Source organism: Setaria viridis, chromosome 6 (assembly GCF_005286985.2).
Source record: "Setaria viridis chromosome 6, Setaria_viridis_v4.0, whole genome shotgun sequence".
In the NCBI taxonomy this organism is placed as follows: Eukaryota; Viridiplantae; Streptophyta; class Magnoliopsida; order Poales; family Poaceae; genus Setaria; species Setaria viridis.
Genome location: NC_048268.2, coordinates 19055051 through 19071611, shown reverse-complemented (window position 1 = coordinate 19071611; position 16561 = coordinate 19055051). Strand labels below are relative to the sequence as shown.

General features: G+C 45.7%; 3 protein-coding genes across 4 annotated transcripts; 1 reads left to right on the top strand and 2 right to left on the bottom strand.

Moving 5' to 3' along the window:
- Positions 1 to 2666: 2666 nt before the first annotated feature.
- Positions 2667 to 4630, bottom strand: LOC117861785 (protein MAIN-LIKE 1-like). Its single transcript, XM_072294666.1, has 2 exons — positions 4314 to 4630; positions 2667 to 4239 (listed from the first exon to the last, which is right to left on the bottom strand). The coding sequence occupies exons 1-2, from the start codon at positions 4484 to 4486 to the stop codon at positions 3537 to 3539; spliced, it is 876 nt and encodes a 291-aa protein (XP_072150767.1). The 5' UTR covers positions 4487 to 4630; the 3' UTR covers positions 2667 to 3536.
- Positions 4567 to 9211, bottom strand: LOC140223196 (uncharacterized). The gene is made up of 3 exons (XM_072294741.1): positions 9205 to 9211; positions 4762 to 6995; positions 4567 to 4641 (listed from the first exon to the last, which is right to left on the bottom strand). The coding sequence occupies exons 1-2, from the start codon at positions 9209 to 9211 to the stop codon at positions 4789 to 4791; spliced, it is 2214 nt and encodes a 737-aa protein (XP_072150842.1). The 3' UTR covers positions 4567 to 4641; positions 4762 to 4788.
- A 522-nt stretch (positions 9212 to 9733) lies between these two features.
- LOC117860767 (protein phosphatase 1 regulatory inhibitor subunit PPP1R8 homolog) lies at positions 9734 to 15901 on the top strand. 2 transcript variants are annotated; one of them, XR_004641552.2, is made up of 4 exons: positions 9734 to 9893; positions 10366 to 10916; positions 12974 to 13893; positions 15544 to 15901. XR_004641552.2 is itself a non-coding variant. In XM_034744142.2 (3 exons), the coding sequence occupies exons 2-3, from the start codon at positions 10453 to 10455 to the stop codon at positions 13773 to 13775; spliced, it is 1266 nt and encodes a 421-aa protein (XP_034600033.1). In that variant the 5' UTR covers positions 9734 to 9893; positions 10366 to 10452; the 3' UTR covers positions 13776 to 15901. The 2 variants fall into 2 exon arrangements, 1 of the variants encoding a protein (XP_034600033.1); XM_034744142.2 differs by having other exon boundaries at positions 12974 to 15901.
- Positions 15902 to 16561: the final 660 nt, after the last annotated feature.

Here is a 16561-nt window from a genome sequence, read left to right as displayed (position 1 = left end):
GCAGGCTTACTTCAAAAATGTTGGAGGCTCTAACTGCTCTCAAGATTGGCTTCAAAACAAATACAAAGGTATATATTGTTGACTTGTTTAAGTCGCAGTTCCTTTTTTTCTGAAAACTAACTCCTTTACTTCTGTGTTGTAGTTGATGAGAAGAACAAGAAAGTTGCTACCTTCTGGTCCTACCTCCTACCTCCAGGAAATACAAGAGGGGCTGCAGGTTATTCTTTGACTTGTTCATGTCTTATTAAATCTACACTAATTCTCATGGACGCATACTACTGTTCATGTAGGAGCTTGCCCTTTGATTCAATCTGCCTTCCAAAGTCCAAGTCTAAGCTTCATCAGCATGCAGCAGTGCACCTACTCCGAGTACAAATGCAATGAAGAATGAACTATCTTTTGGTTGAGTCAAGAACATGTAATATGTGTTGAACTCAAGAACTTGGTACTGTCTACTGTGATGTGGTATTGGTCAGCTGTAGATGTAGTCAGCTGATTTCTGGTGGACTGGTGGCCGACTTTTTTGTATTTTGGCCCTTTTTGCGAAAAAATTTCACAAATAGGCCCCTGGCGAAACCAATTCCGGAAATGGACCCTCGGCTTGGCGCCAGGCTGGCTGGCGCCAAGGTATAACGTCTTGGCGCCAGCCATCCTGGCGCCAAGGTCCCACGCCCTGCCTCCGACATGGCGGGCGCCCGCTGACGTGGCGCGGAGGCTTGGCGCCAACATCCATGGCGCCAAGCCTCGGCGCCAAGATCCGTGGCGCCAAGCCTCGGCGCCAAGATCCGTGGCGCCAAGCCCCCTACCATATATACCGCCCCTTCCTCCTGCCCGAGAGTTCATCCTCATTATTCTCCACTCTCTCGGGTAAAAACTCTCCCTACTTCGCCCTAGACTACGAATCGACATTGTAGCTTAGGAAAGTTTCATTTCATCCGTGGATCCTGAAGAGCAAGGTATCCTCTCTCCGTCGTACCTTTTGTTCACATCGATTCGTTATATATTTCTTGCATTTTTGAACTTAGGGTTTTCATGCAAATGTAGGATGCCGAGGCGTGGAAAAGCTAAGAAACTAAGGTAATCTCAACGCCCGTAGTTATGTTATATACTCATTGTTGTGGATCAAATGAAAAAACCTTAATTGTAGGTTTATTCTTAAGTGCGTTTGATTCATAGAACCAAATAAACAAAATTGTAGTTATGGCGCAAAGAAGACTGGAAATGCGTTCAATCCATTGCCTCTGCCTAGTGGTGTTCCAGTGCCGATGTGCTTTTGCGGCGATCCTTGCAAGGTAGCCAAGTCCGAAGAACATGCCACGTATAGGCAGAGGTATTGGATGTGTTCCAACTTTGCGTTTGAACCTACACTTCGTCAGCGCCGCATTAACATGTTGGTAAGGAAATGTTGTTGTCTTATAATTATTGTCCATAATTTTTTTGTTTTATAACAATTGCATTTGTTGTAGACCCCTCCACCGCTATGTGATTTTGAGCAGTGGATCGACACTGAGATCGATCCTGAAGACAAGGAGTATTTGGAGTATATGATGCGCTGGGATGCAGAGAGGAAGGAGGTGTACGAGAAGAGGCTCGTAGAGGAGGCTGCGGAAAAGGAGCACAAGGAAGAGGAGGAAAGGAGGCGGGTTGCTGCAAACAGGGAGGAGAGAGAGAAGAAGCTTGAGCGGGCACGCCGAGCGAAAGCAGCGGTTGAGGAGAATCCCGATGCCTTAAGGAAGGGAAAGTGGCCTCGTTGCACTCAGTAGCCATATTTAGGTTCTAGTTCTATGGTTTATTTATAAACAATATTTTCTACTGTGAGACTTTTATTATGTTGTCATGTAATAATGCACTTTAAGTAAGGACACGCAATTTGTAGACGACATATGTTCATTTTGCGATGTAATGCATTTCGAAGTCGTAGTCTACTGAAATATCCATAGAAAATAAAAATGGTAATTGTTAGCGAAATTTCGGCAGAATTTCCCCTACTTGTTGATGCAATCCATACAAAATTACGAGATGAATAGTGAATATAAATACAAGCATAGAAACGTAGAAGCATATGACACAAGCATATGACACATTCAGAATAGAATCCACAATAGTTAAGGGAGAAAGTCCTTATACAAAGTTCAGAATGACACAATAGAATCCACAAATAGTTCAGAATGACACAATAGTCCATATGATACAAAGTTCGCAATCAGAGTCGTCACTGCCTCCTAGTCTTACCCTTACCCTTGTGACCAAGGGCGTCGGTGCCTGGAGTGTAAGGAGAACGTGGACGACGTAGTCTAGTACCCCCTACAACCTGTGTAGGCTGAGTCAAGGGAGCCTCCTGGAGCTGAGACGGGCCAATCTCCTCGGCCCTCTGCTCATCGTCGTCATCATCGTCGTCGTCGTCGACTTCCTCGGATGCAATTGATTTCGAACCTGAGGGGCCTTGGCTGGACGTACCGACGCCTGGCACGCGAAGGGCTGGAACGTGGACGTCTCGCGTCGTGGCAGTCCTGCAACCACAACGAGCAGCGGCACGACGAAGCCGATTTGACAATCGCTGCAGTAGTAAAATCAAGTTACACAAATGAAGAATGTAACGTATTAATAAAGGATTAGAAAGAATAATTTGAGACTTACCTCTAGGACGCTCCGTACCTCGGGGTCCCTAACTCGTGGACGGATATGCTCTATATCTCTAACCGAGGTTTGTAGGGTACGGCCCTGCAACAAATGACTAAGTCACTAATGCAACAAATGACTAAGTCACTGAAGCAACAAATGTCTAAGTCACTAAATGACTAAATGATTAAGTCAGATGATCACTAAGTCCTTCTCTAACTATCTAAATCTCTACGTAACGTAACATAGAACATAGAAAAGTGAAGCAATTGTCTTACCATCCTATCCAGGATTGGTCCTGCCTCCACCTGCCTTCCAGCACGAGTACTCTGATCGTACACCGTGTCTTCATCGTCGGATGACTGGATTTCGGCGTAGTCATCTTGCGTCCACGCTTCCCTCAGCCTGTGCCGCGTCGCACCTTGGTACCAGCTCTGGTATTGTCTGTACGCACTGTTTGTGTGCGGCTCGTTGTTCTCGTCCACGTTCTCCTCGAACAGCTCCCATTCCTGAATGTATGCGTGGTGGAACGAGGCCCACTCGGAGACCTTTCTTTTCTTCTTTCGATCCACGCTGCATGTCACGTTACACGTTAGTGTTAGCCAAAATTTAGTTAATAGTATTGAAATATATGAAATAGGAAAAGACTTACTTGTGTAACTCTATACTAGTCGAGGTCGCCTGTGGTGGCCAAATCTGCCTCATCCCAAATTGACGTGCGACTCGATGTGGCAGGTGGTACTCGACAGCATAGAAGCAAATAAGAGGGCACACCATCCTATAAATATCATCGTCCGTCGCACACATGAAGCTAAGGGGAAAAGGAAGTGGATCGTCTCCGTCGTAAGGCTGCCAATTTACCTGCAAAATTTGAATAAAAAACGTTAGTTGTTATACTAAAAGATTACAAAGCATGTCTAAAAAAAATCACTTACACTGTGAGCAGTGAGCGCGTCTATCTCGTTGATGTAATCAAGGTACGCGCGGTCCAACCTCGTATGGCTAACCTTAACCTGATCCCAAATATATGCCCATGTCGGCTGTCGTCTCGGCGGCTCACCTGGGAACCACGGTCGACGCGGCATAATCTCGGGCCGACCAACAGGAATACGGGACCACATCCATAATTGCAACAGGTAGACACACCCACCAACTAACGGAGAGCCCGAAGTCCGACGGCACGCCTCGCACAGCTGCCGGTATAGAAAGCACAACACAGCTGATCCCCAGCTGTAAAAACCAGCCTGGTGCCAGTCAGTGAGGCAGTGCATCCACATCCAAGACGCTGTGTCACCTGTAGCGTCTGGGAAAAGAACGCAGGCAAAGAGGTGTAGTATCCACGCCCTGCAGTAGTGCCCAACTGTCTCAGCATCCGCGTCCTGGGGGCAGTGGCCGAAGTGTTCCCGCAGCCATGAGATTAGCACTCCAGATGTGCGAGTCCCCTGCTCCTCAACCTCTCGCCCCAGGAAGGCTGCGACTCGTGCTCTCCAACCATCTGAGACGCACGGCCCAGTGACTGGCTGGCCCCGAATCGACAGACCCAACATCTTCTGACAGTCCTGTAGGGTCACTGTCATCTCTCCGAACGGGAGGTGAAAGCTGTGAGTCTCGGGTCGCCACCTACATTTCGCCGGATTATTATTTGATAACATGTAAAGACATAACAAAATGAATATGACTAGTGGTAACAGTACCTGTCAACCAACGCAGTTATAGCCGCTGAATTGAACTTGGGCATCCCACGACGAACCTGATACGAGATGACATCTAGGCCAGCCATCTGTAGCAAAGGAGTGTAGCGGTCGTCGTACTGCAGCGCCAAAAACCCATCATGGGCTCTAGAACGAAGGAGCGGAAGGACCTGCATGCAAATAAACCAAGTCAGAGATTAAATAGGACACAATACGTGGACGCTCGCAAACCTTTAATCATGAATTGTAAATTATTACCTGCCCTCCCGCTATGAGACGACCTTGGTGGGTCTGGTCGTACGCCTGGTCTAGAAGGTGGAAGTGCGCCATCCTACAAAAAAGCAAAAAGAAATAAGATTAGTAAACAATAAATCATGAAGTTAGAGATGTAGAAACACAACCTGTATGAATAAAACACATATCAAGTAACGAAAAGAGCTACTAGTCGCACCTCACTAATTTGCCAACGGCAAGTGCGTCAATTATGACCCAATCTGCCGCACTTGCCGCACTCGTTCTGTTCTGGATCAGCAAGAAATGGTGTTGCTCTACCACGCCTCGTTCTTCCGGATACCTGATCCATAGTCATGTTATGCCTCGTCCGCTTCCTTGTTCCACGTTTGTTCCAACGGTATGCAGGATCCGCAACATATTTTGGCCCATCATACGGAGGCCACTCTCTAGGATCCCGGAAAGGCACGAAGCGGGGGCTCCATGTCCGCACAAGGGTGTCTACGCTGAACTCATGTGGTATCATGCTCTCGATATCAAAATTGCGATGCCTAGCTGCTGCCACCAAATGAGAACATACGAAGTGGTACTGCCTTGGCCTACCACAAGTGCACTTGAAATCTCGGAGAACTACCACATGTATCCTCGACTCTCGGATCTCACCGTCGGACGTTGTACCGCCCCTATGCTCCACCTGATAAGTCCCTGAGCCGAGATCAAAACATTGCACCTCATGTGTGGAAGCCCTTTCATTTGCAATGATGAGATGTCTCTTTGGTTTTTCAGCCCATCTCTCCCCAGCAACCTGCAACGCTTCTGCTTTTGCGTATCTTTCATTGAACCACGCAACAAGCCTGTAGAAGGTGAATTCAACGATTGCGTTCACAGGCATACCACGTATCCCCAATAACAACTTATTGAATGACTCGGCCATGTTACTGCACTGAAACTCGTACCTCCAACCACCGGCGTCGTGAGCTCTAGTCCACTTATCTACATCTCTCATCAAACCAGCAAGCCAATGTCGACCTTCTGCATTTGTTGCGGTCCTTACCTGCTCCAATTTGCGCTGAAAGTAATAGTCCTCAAGCTGCCGTGCTGCAACTTGAAACAGATCAAAATTATCCTTCACACCATCCTTCCGAAGAAGGTTCTCCGCAAGGTGCCGAGTGCACCAACGATGATGCAAAGGTGCATAACCCTCTATCTGTTCTTGCACAGCATGAAGTATGCCCTGATGCCTATCGGATATGACGCCAACCTCCCTACCAGGACCAACCACATGTATCCGGACTAGTCTTAAGAACCACCCCCAACTGTCATTGTTCTCCCTCTCAACCAATGCAAATGCCAAAGGAACCAACATATTGTTCGCGTCACAAGATATGGCTATAAGAAGTGTGCCTCTATATTTGCCAATCAAAAACGTACCATCAATAGAGAAAACAGGACGACAGTGCCTAAAAGCTTCCACAGACTGAGGGAAGCACCAGAACGCACGCCCGAATATCTGCCTCCCGTCCTCCTTCCAAGCATTTGGCTTTGGGATGTACTCATAATGCATGCCTGGATTCACCGCTTTAATTGCATTAAAAAGAACTGGCAGCTGCTCGTACCCAGACTCCCAATCCCCATAAATCATCCTCCACGCTCGCTGCTTAGCCCTCCAAGCTTTACCATAAGTTATCACATATCCTCCATAAATCTCCTCAACAGTTCTTATAATTCTTCTCACTTTCATGTTGGGTTGTTCCTTCAATATTCCCATCAATCGCTTCGCAATGAGGGTAGATGTTAGTTGCGGATGTCTCACTGTAAGCTCATGGTCAGCACAATTGTGTGGACCGACAACTTTTGTGATCTTCCACTTCCCGGTGATATTTTGCTTTCTTGCACAAACCCTCCATGGACACCGTTCCTTGTCACACACAACTGTGTAACAGCGCTCCGCATATGAATGCAACACTTTATACGGTCTCTTCCGTATCACCGCAAAGGCTTGCAACCATCTCTTCAATGCGGGAAGGTACTTAAATACCCTACCCTCCTCAATAACCATACTAGGACCAGCTTCAGGAGCTTCTAGGAGGTCATCATCACATCCTTCTGCAAACGCCTGATCGGAAAGAGTCAGGTCGCTAAACTCGTGAACTATCGGATCACGACGTCCGGGGAATATACGCCTGAACATCTCAATATCACTCTCTGTCATCTCTCCAACAGGACGATCATCATCAGAATCAAGATCCACTCCCATCTCGTATGCATCTTCATCATTCAAAACTTCAACACTATTAGAGCCACGCAATCCATCTCCACATTGCACTTGCGCATCAACTAGAGGCACATCCACATTTTCTGGAATATCTCCTGCGCCATCAAGTACAAATATGAGTAAAGAATAAGTGGATGGAACGAATGGATTATCTCGTATCAATAGAAACCGGTGAGACACTTACTCGGATCATTCTGAGTGAAAAGGAACTCATTAGGAGAGTCCGTCACATCATCATCAATCCGACAACCATGTCCAACTACTTCATTAGGGGCAGATTCAGCATCGGGAATAGTAGGTGCAACATCCACGTTCATAACAGGTTCTGGGACGGGAGGATCGAAATGTGCCCGTTGACCCATTGGTCGGGAAAACCGACGAAGATTTCGATCAACTCCCACCGGACGAACAACCACTTCAACACTTGGGGAATGACCATTCATAACCGTCCTCACATATTTCTCCCACTGACCTGCACACCGAATTGGGACTATCTTCCTTTGAATGTTGAGAGGGGAACCTAGGTGAAGTATGCCCTCGACTGTGATTTCATCATTTTCATGACAATGTAACTCCTCTCGAGCCCTTGCAACCAACTCACCAAACGATGGTTTCTCATCGAATATGACAACCTCGCACTGCATGCCAACAAACTTAACACATCCATATTCATCCCTTTCCACAGTGCCTCCGTAATATATGCTCACTACGTTCTCCATCTAGTATATCAATATAACGACGCACAATTCATTTAGTCCATAATAAATTAAACATTCTAAGTCTACTAAATACAACTAACTAAATATGTCACATATACTAACTAACTATGTCACCTAATATACCTAATATGTACCTACATACTTACCTATACAACTACTTAACTAAATATCGTAATAACTAGTTTACTATGCTATTAGTTATCATATCTAACAATTCTAACTTAACCTAAAAATTCTACCTATTTTATCGTAATAATTAGTAATAACTAGTAATATCTATCTAAAAATATCGTAATAATTAGTAATAACTAGTAATATCTACCTATTTTATCTAAAAATTCTACCAATCTATCTAAATTTAACCTAACTATTCTAATTTATCAATATTACAATTTTATCTAAACCTATCCATCTACATTACATTACAACAGTTACCTTCGATCGGTCGGGAGCGGGCACAGGACGGGAAGCGGCCGGCCTCAGGCCACGGCGGGCGGAGCCCGGCCGGAAGGCACCGGCGAGCGGGGAGGCGCGGCTCGGGCCGGGCGCCTCCGGGCGGCGCGTGCCGGGGCGGCCCGGGACGGCGCGCGGTGGCCCTCCGGGCGGGCCGGCCGGGGCGGCCCGCGGCGAGCCTCCTGGCGCCGGGCGCTGGCCGGGCCGGGGCGCCGCGCGGGGGCCCGCCGGGAAGCCGGCCGGGGGCGGCGGGGAGGCGCGTGGGGGCGGGCCGCCGGCCGGGCGGCGGCGGGGCGGCACGTGGGGGCGGGCCTTCCGGCCGGCCGGGCGGCGGCGGGGAGGCGCGTGGGGGCGGGTCGCCGGCCGGGCGGCGGCGGGGCGGCGGCCGGGCGAGCCGGGCGGGGCCGGGGGCGGGCGGCGACGGCGCGTACGGCGGCGGCGGACTGGACTGGAGATAGGATAGGATGGTTTCGAGATGCAAAAACAAACTGCCAGAAGGAAGGTTACCGTTATGGTAGGGGGCTTGGCGCCACAGATCTTGGCGCCGAGGCTTGGCGCCACGGATCTTGGCGCCAAGCCTTGGGACACGTCAGCGGGCACGGCGCCACGTCGGAGTCACGGCGGAGGGGTCTTGGCGCCAGGAGGGCTGGCGCCAAGACGTTATACCTTGGCGCCAGGCTGGCTGGCGCCAAGCCAAGGGTCCATTTTCGGAATTGGTTTCGCTAGGGGTCTATTTGTGAAATTTTTTTGCAAAAAGGGCCAAAAAAACAAAAAAAGTCAGGACTGGTGGTCCTGGTGAGACTAATATGTGTACTCGGTTTGTGCATCTGTTATGTGAGTCAAACATGTAATATGTGAGAACTCGGTACTTTGTTGTTGGTGACTTAGTATTAGTACGGAAGTAATATGATCTACTGATCTATTAGACTATATTTATTGGTGTAAATTGTACTTGTGGATGCATATTTACAAATACCCGTGCGGGTGCGGGTGTGGTTAAGTTTCTGTACCCACGAGTGGGTACGGGTGATGTAGCGGGTGGAATTTTATTTAGCGAGTGAGGGTGTGGTGGGGCAATACCTAGCGGGTGTGCACCCGTTACCATCTCTACACCGGAGCATCAACAAGATTGGGTAGAAAACTACTACCCATCTTCTTATCTGGGTGCGTACTATATCTTTATGACTTCATCCAACACCATGTCACTCTTGCTAACCCGTCATTCTCCGTTTATGTCGCTTGCGGTGCTCGCCCTTGTTAGGGTGTAGCCGCCGCCACCACCACCTGCAGCAGTCACCTGCTGTCACGTATGAAGCGATGGTAGGTGGAGTGATCAAACGAACAGTAAACATATGAGCAGTAATGTTATACTGTAGCAGTGAAACTGGTCCGGGAAATTATTGTTAGGATGGATGGGTCAAATCTTAGGGGTTGTTTGGGAACACCGTGCTAAACTTTAGCACCTATCACATCAGATATTTGGATACTAATTAGGAGTATTAAACATAGTCTAATTACAAAACTAACTGCACAGATGGAGTCTAATTCGCGAGACGAATCTAGTCTAAGTCCATGATTTGACAATGTGGTGCTACAGTAACCATTTGCTAATGATAGATTAATTAGCCTTAATAAATTCGTCTCGCGAATTAGACTCCATCTGTGCAATTAGTTTTGTAATTGGCTCATATTTAATCTTTGTAATTAGCATCGAATACGCGATTCTCCTAAATTGAACTGCTCACGAAATTGGATGTCAATTTTCGTCCGATACGCATGACGCAATGAGCCGTTCATCCGTACTCTTTCCGTCCAGCCACAACCGCGCCTTCTCTCCGTCCGAGCTTCTCCTCCGATTCGTGCTCGTCCAGCTTTGGTGGGCAGTAGTAGACGGCCGGCGACGAGGTAGGTCTTCGTCCTCCTTCTCGTGCTCCTCCCTCTCTCGAATTGAGGCATGGTAGTGGCTGGTTAGGGTTAGGGTTTCGGGTTCGGTGGTGTCGGGGGAGGGCTCCATGGCCAGCGGGCCTAGAGGAGCGTCTGGAGGCTGCGGTGGCGGATCGAGGGTGGCGAGGCGAGGCGAGGCGGTGGACGACAGCCAGCGGGAAGGACCGACGGCGGGGGCGATCGGCTTCCTCAGTTAGCGAATGGCGGCGGTGGAGGACGCAGGGGCAGTCCGGGTTCATTGAATCTGGACTGTGCATGCCATCGCCCCAAATATTGCATGTGCAGGCGTTAGTAAAGTCCATGGCCCTCGTCAAGCCCAACTGAAACTCCATGGCCCTCGCCAGTCCATCACTTATATTCACCATCCAGTTTGGTTGCAAATTATTTTCATCATCATTGCTATTTCTGATTAAATTAATTTGACCAATTGTAGGAGATTTGTTGACAAGTGCATCTGCCGCTTGATTTGAAGTGGTAGAGACTGGAACAGGAAGAAGTGGTAGCTGTGAAGTGAGCGGAGATGTATCGAGGTGGTCTTGACCGCTTCAAGAAGGCGCAGACCTTGGAGCCCTTCTCAGTACAGTCTGGGTTGGGTGCCAAGAGCACGCCTGCAGCTGCAAGAACAGCAAAAGCGCCTCCGGCTCTTTTGACAGTGCCGCAGAATTCTAATTTCTTTGCAGGTCAAAATCACCATAGTCCGCAAGGTAGCTCGAGGGTGGCTGGGCAAGATGGTGTTGCTCCCGGGCATGTTGGGACACACGTTGGTGGAGGACAGTCGACCTGGCAGCCTCCAGACTGGGCAATTGAGCCGCGCCCTGGGGTTTACTATCTTGATGTGTTGAAAGATGGGGAGGTCATTGATAGGATCAATCTGGACAAGAGGAGGCATATATTTGGGAGGCAGGTGCCTGCTTGTGATTTCGTGTTGGACCATCAGTCTGTTTCACGCCAGCATGCTGCTGTCATTCCACACAGGAATGGAAGGTTAGAATCCTCATGTTTGATCACTTCTGATTCATTTTATGTTTTTATGTATCTGGTTGTTAGTGAGGCACATTTCTTTAGAATGTGTTTATTCCCTGAATGCTAGATGTTCCAGCATCTCATGAATTATAACATCTTTTATGAAATGCTATGACAACAGATGTGCTTGCCCTTTTGTGTTCATGCATCTTACCAAGTATGAAGGTCAGCCATGTTATCATAGGCAAAATCATTTACCACTGATGCACATATGGAAAATGCTGAAATGCATCTTTACAGTCAGTATCTATGTTCTCTTCTTTCAGCTGTTTCATAGACCCAGGCATGCTTTCTTTAGAACCTTCTGCCAAAGAAATGCATGCCATACTGAAAGATGGTTTCTATTGTTTTAAAATTTACCATTGTGCATTAGGTATAAGGATAGGGTCAGGAACGGGTTGACCCAAAGTATGGGTGTATGGCCCATGCTACCCACTAAGCCTTCTTTGGGTTTTAGGTTGGACCGAGTGAGTCGAACAAAAACACCAACAGGCTGTTGCTTGTCCTGTCCGTCACTGCCGTCACGTTGGCCATCTGCTTCCCTGCTAGCCTCTCAGCAACTGATTGCCTCGTGGGCATCCTGCTGCCACCCTCTCCAACTTAGCCATATTTTGGAAGTTGGAAGCATGCACGATGATGCAACTCCGGTCTCCAGCATTTAACTACTGGGGCGAAATAGATGCCATTGAAGAGATAAGCGAGAGCTGCATACTATCAGCTACTACTGTGCTACCCAAGATGAATTTGCAATGCTCAGGGATCAAGAAGCGGCAGCAGCAGCCAATCAAGGACAAGAATGATGCAAATTGAAGGAAATCTAATTTGGAGAAGAAAGTTATAGTCATATATGGAATCAAGAACGCGTGAACACTGAATACAATAGGAGGCAAGAGCCGATGTGAGGTACGCGGCAGGGGTGTGCAGCGATGAATGAATCGCAGTCAAAATCACAGCTGTGGAGCCGTCAGGTGATGAGGACGGGGCGGACCCAGGATAAAATCCAAGGAGGGGCACAGTAACAAAGCCAAGTACCATGGATACACTAATAAAGATATCAGTGCATAGGAATTTGATACAATTGAATACATCTTATCAAATTGACCTTTGACTACATTTGTTAAAATAGTGCTACTGCCTGCTTGTACACTGTAGAGGGCAAAATGAAATGTCCATTCGCGTCATTTTCACAAAATAGAATAGCCTGGAAAAGTGCAGAACCAATGAAGTAGGCAAAGCGTAGGAGGGGTAGCATGGACTCGATGAAGAGCGGGGCCTAGGGGCATGACAATGAGGAGGCAGGAAGGATGGAGCGTGATAAGGATTCCGGCAGAGCAACAAGCAGAGGTCTGCGCCGTGCTTGTCGGGAGGATGCAAAACCTAGTGGGTAACCCAAATACCCATATTGTCATACCCAATATGGCACCACAATCAGTGGGTTGGCCCTATGGGGTTTTTACACTGAAATTTGTAATTTGTGATGGTTGCTGGGTCGATCCAATCCAATTTGCATCCCTACTTAGGTGTACAATTATCAGCTACTCTATGCTTCCATTTTTGTAAAACATTGTTTCCAGTTATTATTGGTTTGGATATCACTTTATCAGCTTTCTTTAACCAATACCCATTCCCATAAATCTAACTAACAAAAAGAATATGATGTTCTGGACTCTTGTCTTATCTGGTGATTTGTAATGAGCTATGGTGTTTCAATATGCTCATGATCTTTGCTGTTCTGTATCCAATGAAGTTTAAAGGCCATTTTTTATCAAGTAAAAATCATTTTCTTGGATGCACATATAGGCTGAAATTTGAAAGGAACTCTCAATAGGTAGTTTCTGTCCTCCATTTCAATGACTTCTTCCTTGATTTTGTGCATTTGTTGTCCCATAGGGAACATCTTTCTGATTTTTTGTCAGAGAAACAACCCCTTCAAATTGGAAAGTACTTTTTGGTTTGTTGTACCATTATGCTAGCCTGTTAGGTTTATAAACTACTCATATGTGGCTTTTCTATTTCAGCATCTATGTTATCGACTTAGGATCAGTTCATGGCACATTTGTTGCAAATGAGAGATTAACGAAAGACAATCCTGTTGAACTTGAAGTTGGACAGTCACTTCGCTTTGCTGCATCAACCAGAACCTATATACTTCGAAAGAACACAGCTGCTCTATTCCCAACTCCTAGCCTTCCATCAGATGTCAGTTTGCCATCTCCTCCAGACCCCAATGATGAAGATGCTGTTGTGGCATACAATACAATACTTAACCGCTATGGTATTAGTAAGTCTGACCTATCGTCCAGTTCCAAAGGTTCTTCAGGAGGTTCCTCTGGTGCAAACGACAATAACCATACAGTTGAAAGACCCTTGAAGAGAAGTAAAAAGTTGAGAGTATCATTTAGAGATCAGGTTGGAGGAGAACTTATCCAAGTGGTTGGGATTTCAGATGGTGCAGATGTTGAAACTGAACCGGGCCCTATAGGTGTAAAGGAAGGTAGCCTTGTTGGGAAGTACGAATCTCTTGTGCAGGTTACTGTCATACCAAAAGGAAAGGAGCAAATTTCACCAAAAGAAAGTGCCTCCCCAAGTGGGGTAACAGATAAGCTACAAGAGGTGCTTAAAAAAGTTAAGAGCACAACAAGAAGTGGAATTTACGATGACCTTTATGGGGATTCTATTCCAGCAAAAGTGGGCTCTTCTTGGGCCTACAAATCAGATGATCAGTCAGATAAAGACAAAGCCATTGAGGAGAAGACACATAGCTTGAATTTGAGCATGAGTTCAACTGATGACAGTGATGACTTGTTTGGTGACTCATAATTCAGCATTTTCAAGGAATACAACCAAATGGATTCTTCAGAAATTCATGTGGGAGTTGTTTTGTTTGTCAGGGGCATTTTGCTCAGTTCTACATGGTTGTATCCTGCTGCAAGTCAAGGTATGTTCTTTTGCCTAATGTTAGGAGCTTAGGACATGCTTTCTTGTGATGATGCTCATGGTGAGTTTAACCTTGTTTCTCTTTTTATTTTCTTAATCACTTTGCTGACCTTTGACCTCCCTTGTTTCTTTTACCAAACCCACTGTTATAAGACTTTTCTTGTTTATGATATTTTACTTGTTAAAATCTGATGCGCTCCCTTGTGCTGATCTCCTTGGGTTTTCACGAATTTAAAGTTGGAAATGAAAAGATGGGAATTTGTGTTTGCATCCTGGACATTTTCTGTGTTGTTTGTTTCTTCTTAATATATGACATGCAGCTCTCCTCCATTGCAAACCTTTGAGGGGAAAAAAATTCTGTATTGTTAGACCATAATTGCGTTGATCCTATCAGTTAGATACCAAATTTCATTGCAACCCAACCGGTTCTTCTATTTCATGGTGTTTTATTGCTTTGGGTGATGGCTTGTGGTCAGAAAACATGTAGATAAGTAGTATCATGTCCATGTGCAAAGTAATTCCCTTGCTGCATGTGGTTGCTTCATTATGTAAGACTAATTTTATTTTATGATCAGATCCAGGTAGTGAAAATACATAATAAGATCAAATCTTGCTTTTCCAGTTCGCTTGGACCCAAATTTTGAAGCAGGTTATCCAGGTAGTTCAGGAGGAAATTATCATAGTGATTGTTAGTGAGCCTGTGACGTCAAATGTAAAATCGAACAAATAAGAACGTAAAACTATGTTCTGCCTTACAACAGCTCACTGAAGAACTAAGGGATTATTCTGAGATTAATATGAATGTGGATATTTGATAAGTGCATTTGAACAACCAAGAATCAAGAATGCACCACTGGTGGACTAGGAAGCATTGATCTAACAACATGTGGATTAACAGTCAAATATGCCCTGGGCCCTGGATACTAAGAGGTTGCTGATTAGTGAATATAGATTGTAATCAAAGTATTGCGGTCTAACAGTCAAGGGCGGAGCATCACAATATGGCCATAGGTGGCCATGCCCCCCCACCCCCCAAACTTCCCTTAATAAAACAGTAGATTCGGCCTGAAAGTGCACTAACAAAGCATCAATTTGAATGTGTATTTGGTTTGATTTCATAGCTTGGCCCCCCCTGCTATCTTTGCCAAGCTTCGTCACTGCTAACAGTAGCAGTTTTCATAATGTGATTATTAAATTTACTTTGACAGCATGCCTTTTTTCTGTATGTGGAGGCAAGTTTAACTAACCATTGTCTGTTTGTGTTTTTGGGTTATTATAGAATATAAATATCATTAGTTATCTAGATGAAACTATTAATTATAGGGGAGCATGGAAGAGCATTTCAAACTACAAATGTGTCTGGAAGTAGATTTGCAGTTTATTAAACAGCATGGATTCCCTAGGTGCACATATGCATTGACACCGTTGAGGATGAATGAAGTCATGATTCTATTTAAATATCAAGTCATAGTCAACATTATGGATATGCTCAATGGGCCATTTAGCTCTCTGAAGAACATAAATATGTAATTTAGTAATTTTTTAGTTTTAAGTATATGCCATTTCCTTTGGTGTTACTCTACCTGGGCATTTCTTAACACTTTGATGCGACCCAAACATCCATGCTAAACTACGTTCTTATCCTTTACAGGTATGTGAAATCCTCCCCCCCTGCAGTCAGAGTCTGTTTTTTTCTTGCAAGAATGCCTGCTGATCTTGTAACAAGATTGAAAACAGGACACAAAGTTCTTATGGTTGTTGAATTATGTAAAACTCCTGAAATGTGCAACTGTATTTGCAATGTGATAGTTTTAAATTTTTTTGGGTAGACTTGCTTAGGTACTGAGCATGAAGTTTTGTAGGATATAAGCTAACCCTTCTATAGTTCGCACAGCTCCAAATTACTGGAAGTTCATGCATGCTCGTCTGGGAAGAATGTAGCTAGAAATATTTTGTCATGACAAATGTGTGCAGAAGCTATATTTGTTGAATGAAGTATGTTGCTGAGAGCTCCTTTTGTCGCATGCTGATGCCAGATGCACATTTGCTAGCTGATAACAGTTATGTTACGCGTTAAATGGGAATTCTTCTTGGTTGCCTAATATGTTGATGGGTGTTTGGATGAGGGGCGCTATGCTGGAGAATTGTTGAAAGTAGTTCTTGAATCTGAAATCCCTCTTTCCAAACTGGTCCGGTTTTGATCCAGTCCAATCAATCTTGTATCAGTTTGGTCTTGGTATGTTTCAAGTTTAATGAAGCATTACTTTTAACAGTTTTTAACATTTGAGGCGCAGAGTTGGTTCATGATTCATTTGTCTCTAGTTGAGAGTGCTGCTTTAAGCATACAGACTACACTGACGATGTTTTTGATGAACTCTGAAACACTTGGCAGCCTACGTGCGATCCATGGAAAAATGTCCACTTGCCATTGAAATAGAGAAGGTACGGTTAGCGCGTTATACGCCGTCTGGTTCTTAAAATTTTAATGGACAGAAACGAATTAGCTGTCACATCCGGATCTAGCATGGTGGCGAAGAGGAGGACGAAGAGAAAGGAAGGAGGAAGAAGGGAAAAAAAATAAACCCCTCCTTCCTTCAAGGATCCGCCACTGCATCCGAGTCTTAGCACCATAAAAAAAATCCATGGGCGAAATAAGGACAACTGACGTG

What these genes read in the sequence shown, in the direction of transcription:
- LOC117861785 (XM_072294666.1), bottom strand. Translation starts at nt 4,486, where the DNA reads ATGCAGGTCCTTCCGCTCCTTCGTTCTAGAGCCCATGATGGGTTTTTG. An exon ending in ATAACTGCGTTGGTTGACAG is followed by an intron (nt 4,240 to 4,313) that starts GTACTGTTACCA and finishes GGCGAAATGTAG; the next exon opens with GTGGCGACCCGAGACTCACA.
- LOC117860767 (XM_034744142.2), top strand. Translation starts at nt 10,453, where the DNA reads ATGTATCGAGGTGGTCTTGACCGCTTCAAGAAGGCGCAGACCTTGGAG. An exon ending in ATTCCACACAGGAATGGAAG is followed by an intron (nt 10,917 to 12,973) that starts GTTAGAATCCTC and finishes TTTCTATTTCAG; the next exon opens with CATCTATGTTATCGACTTAG.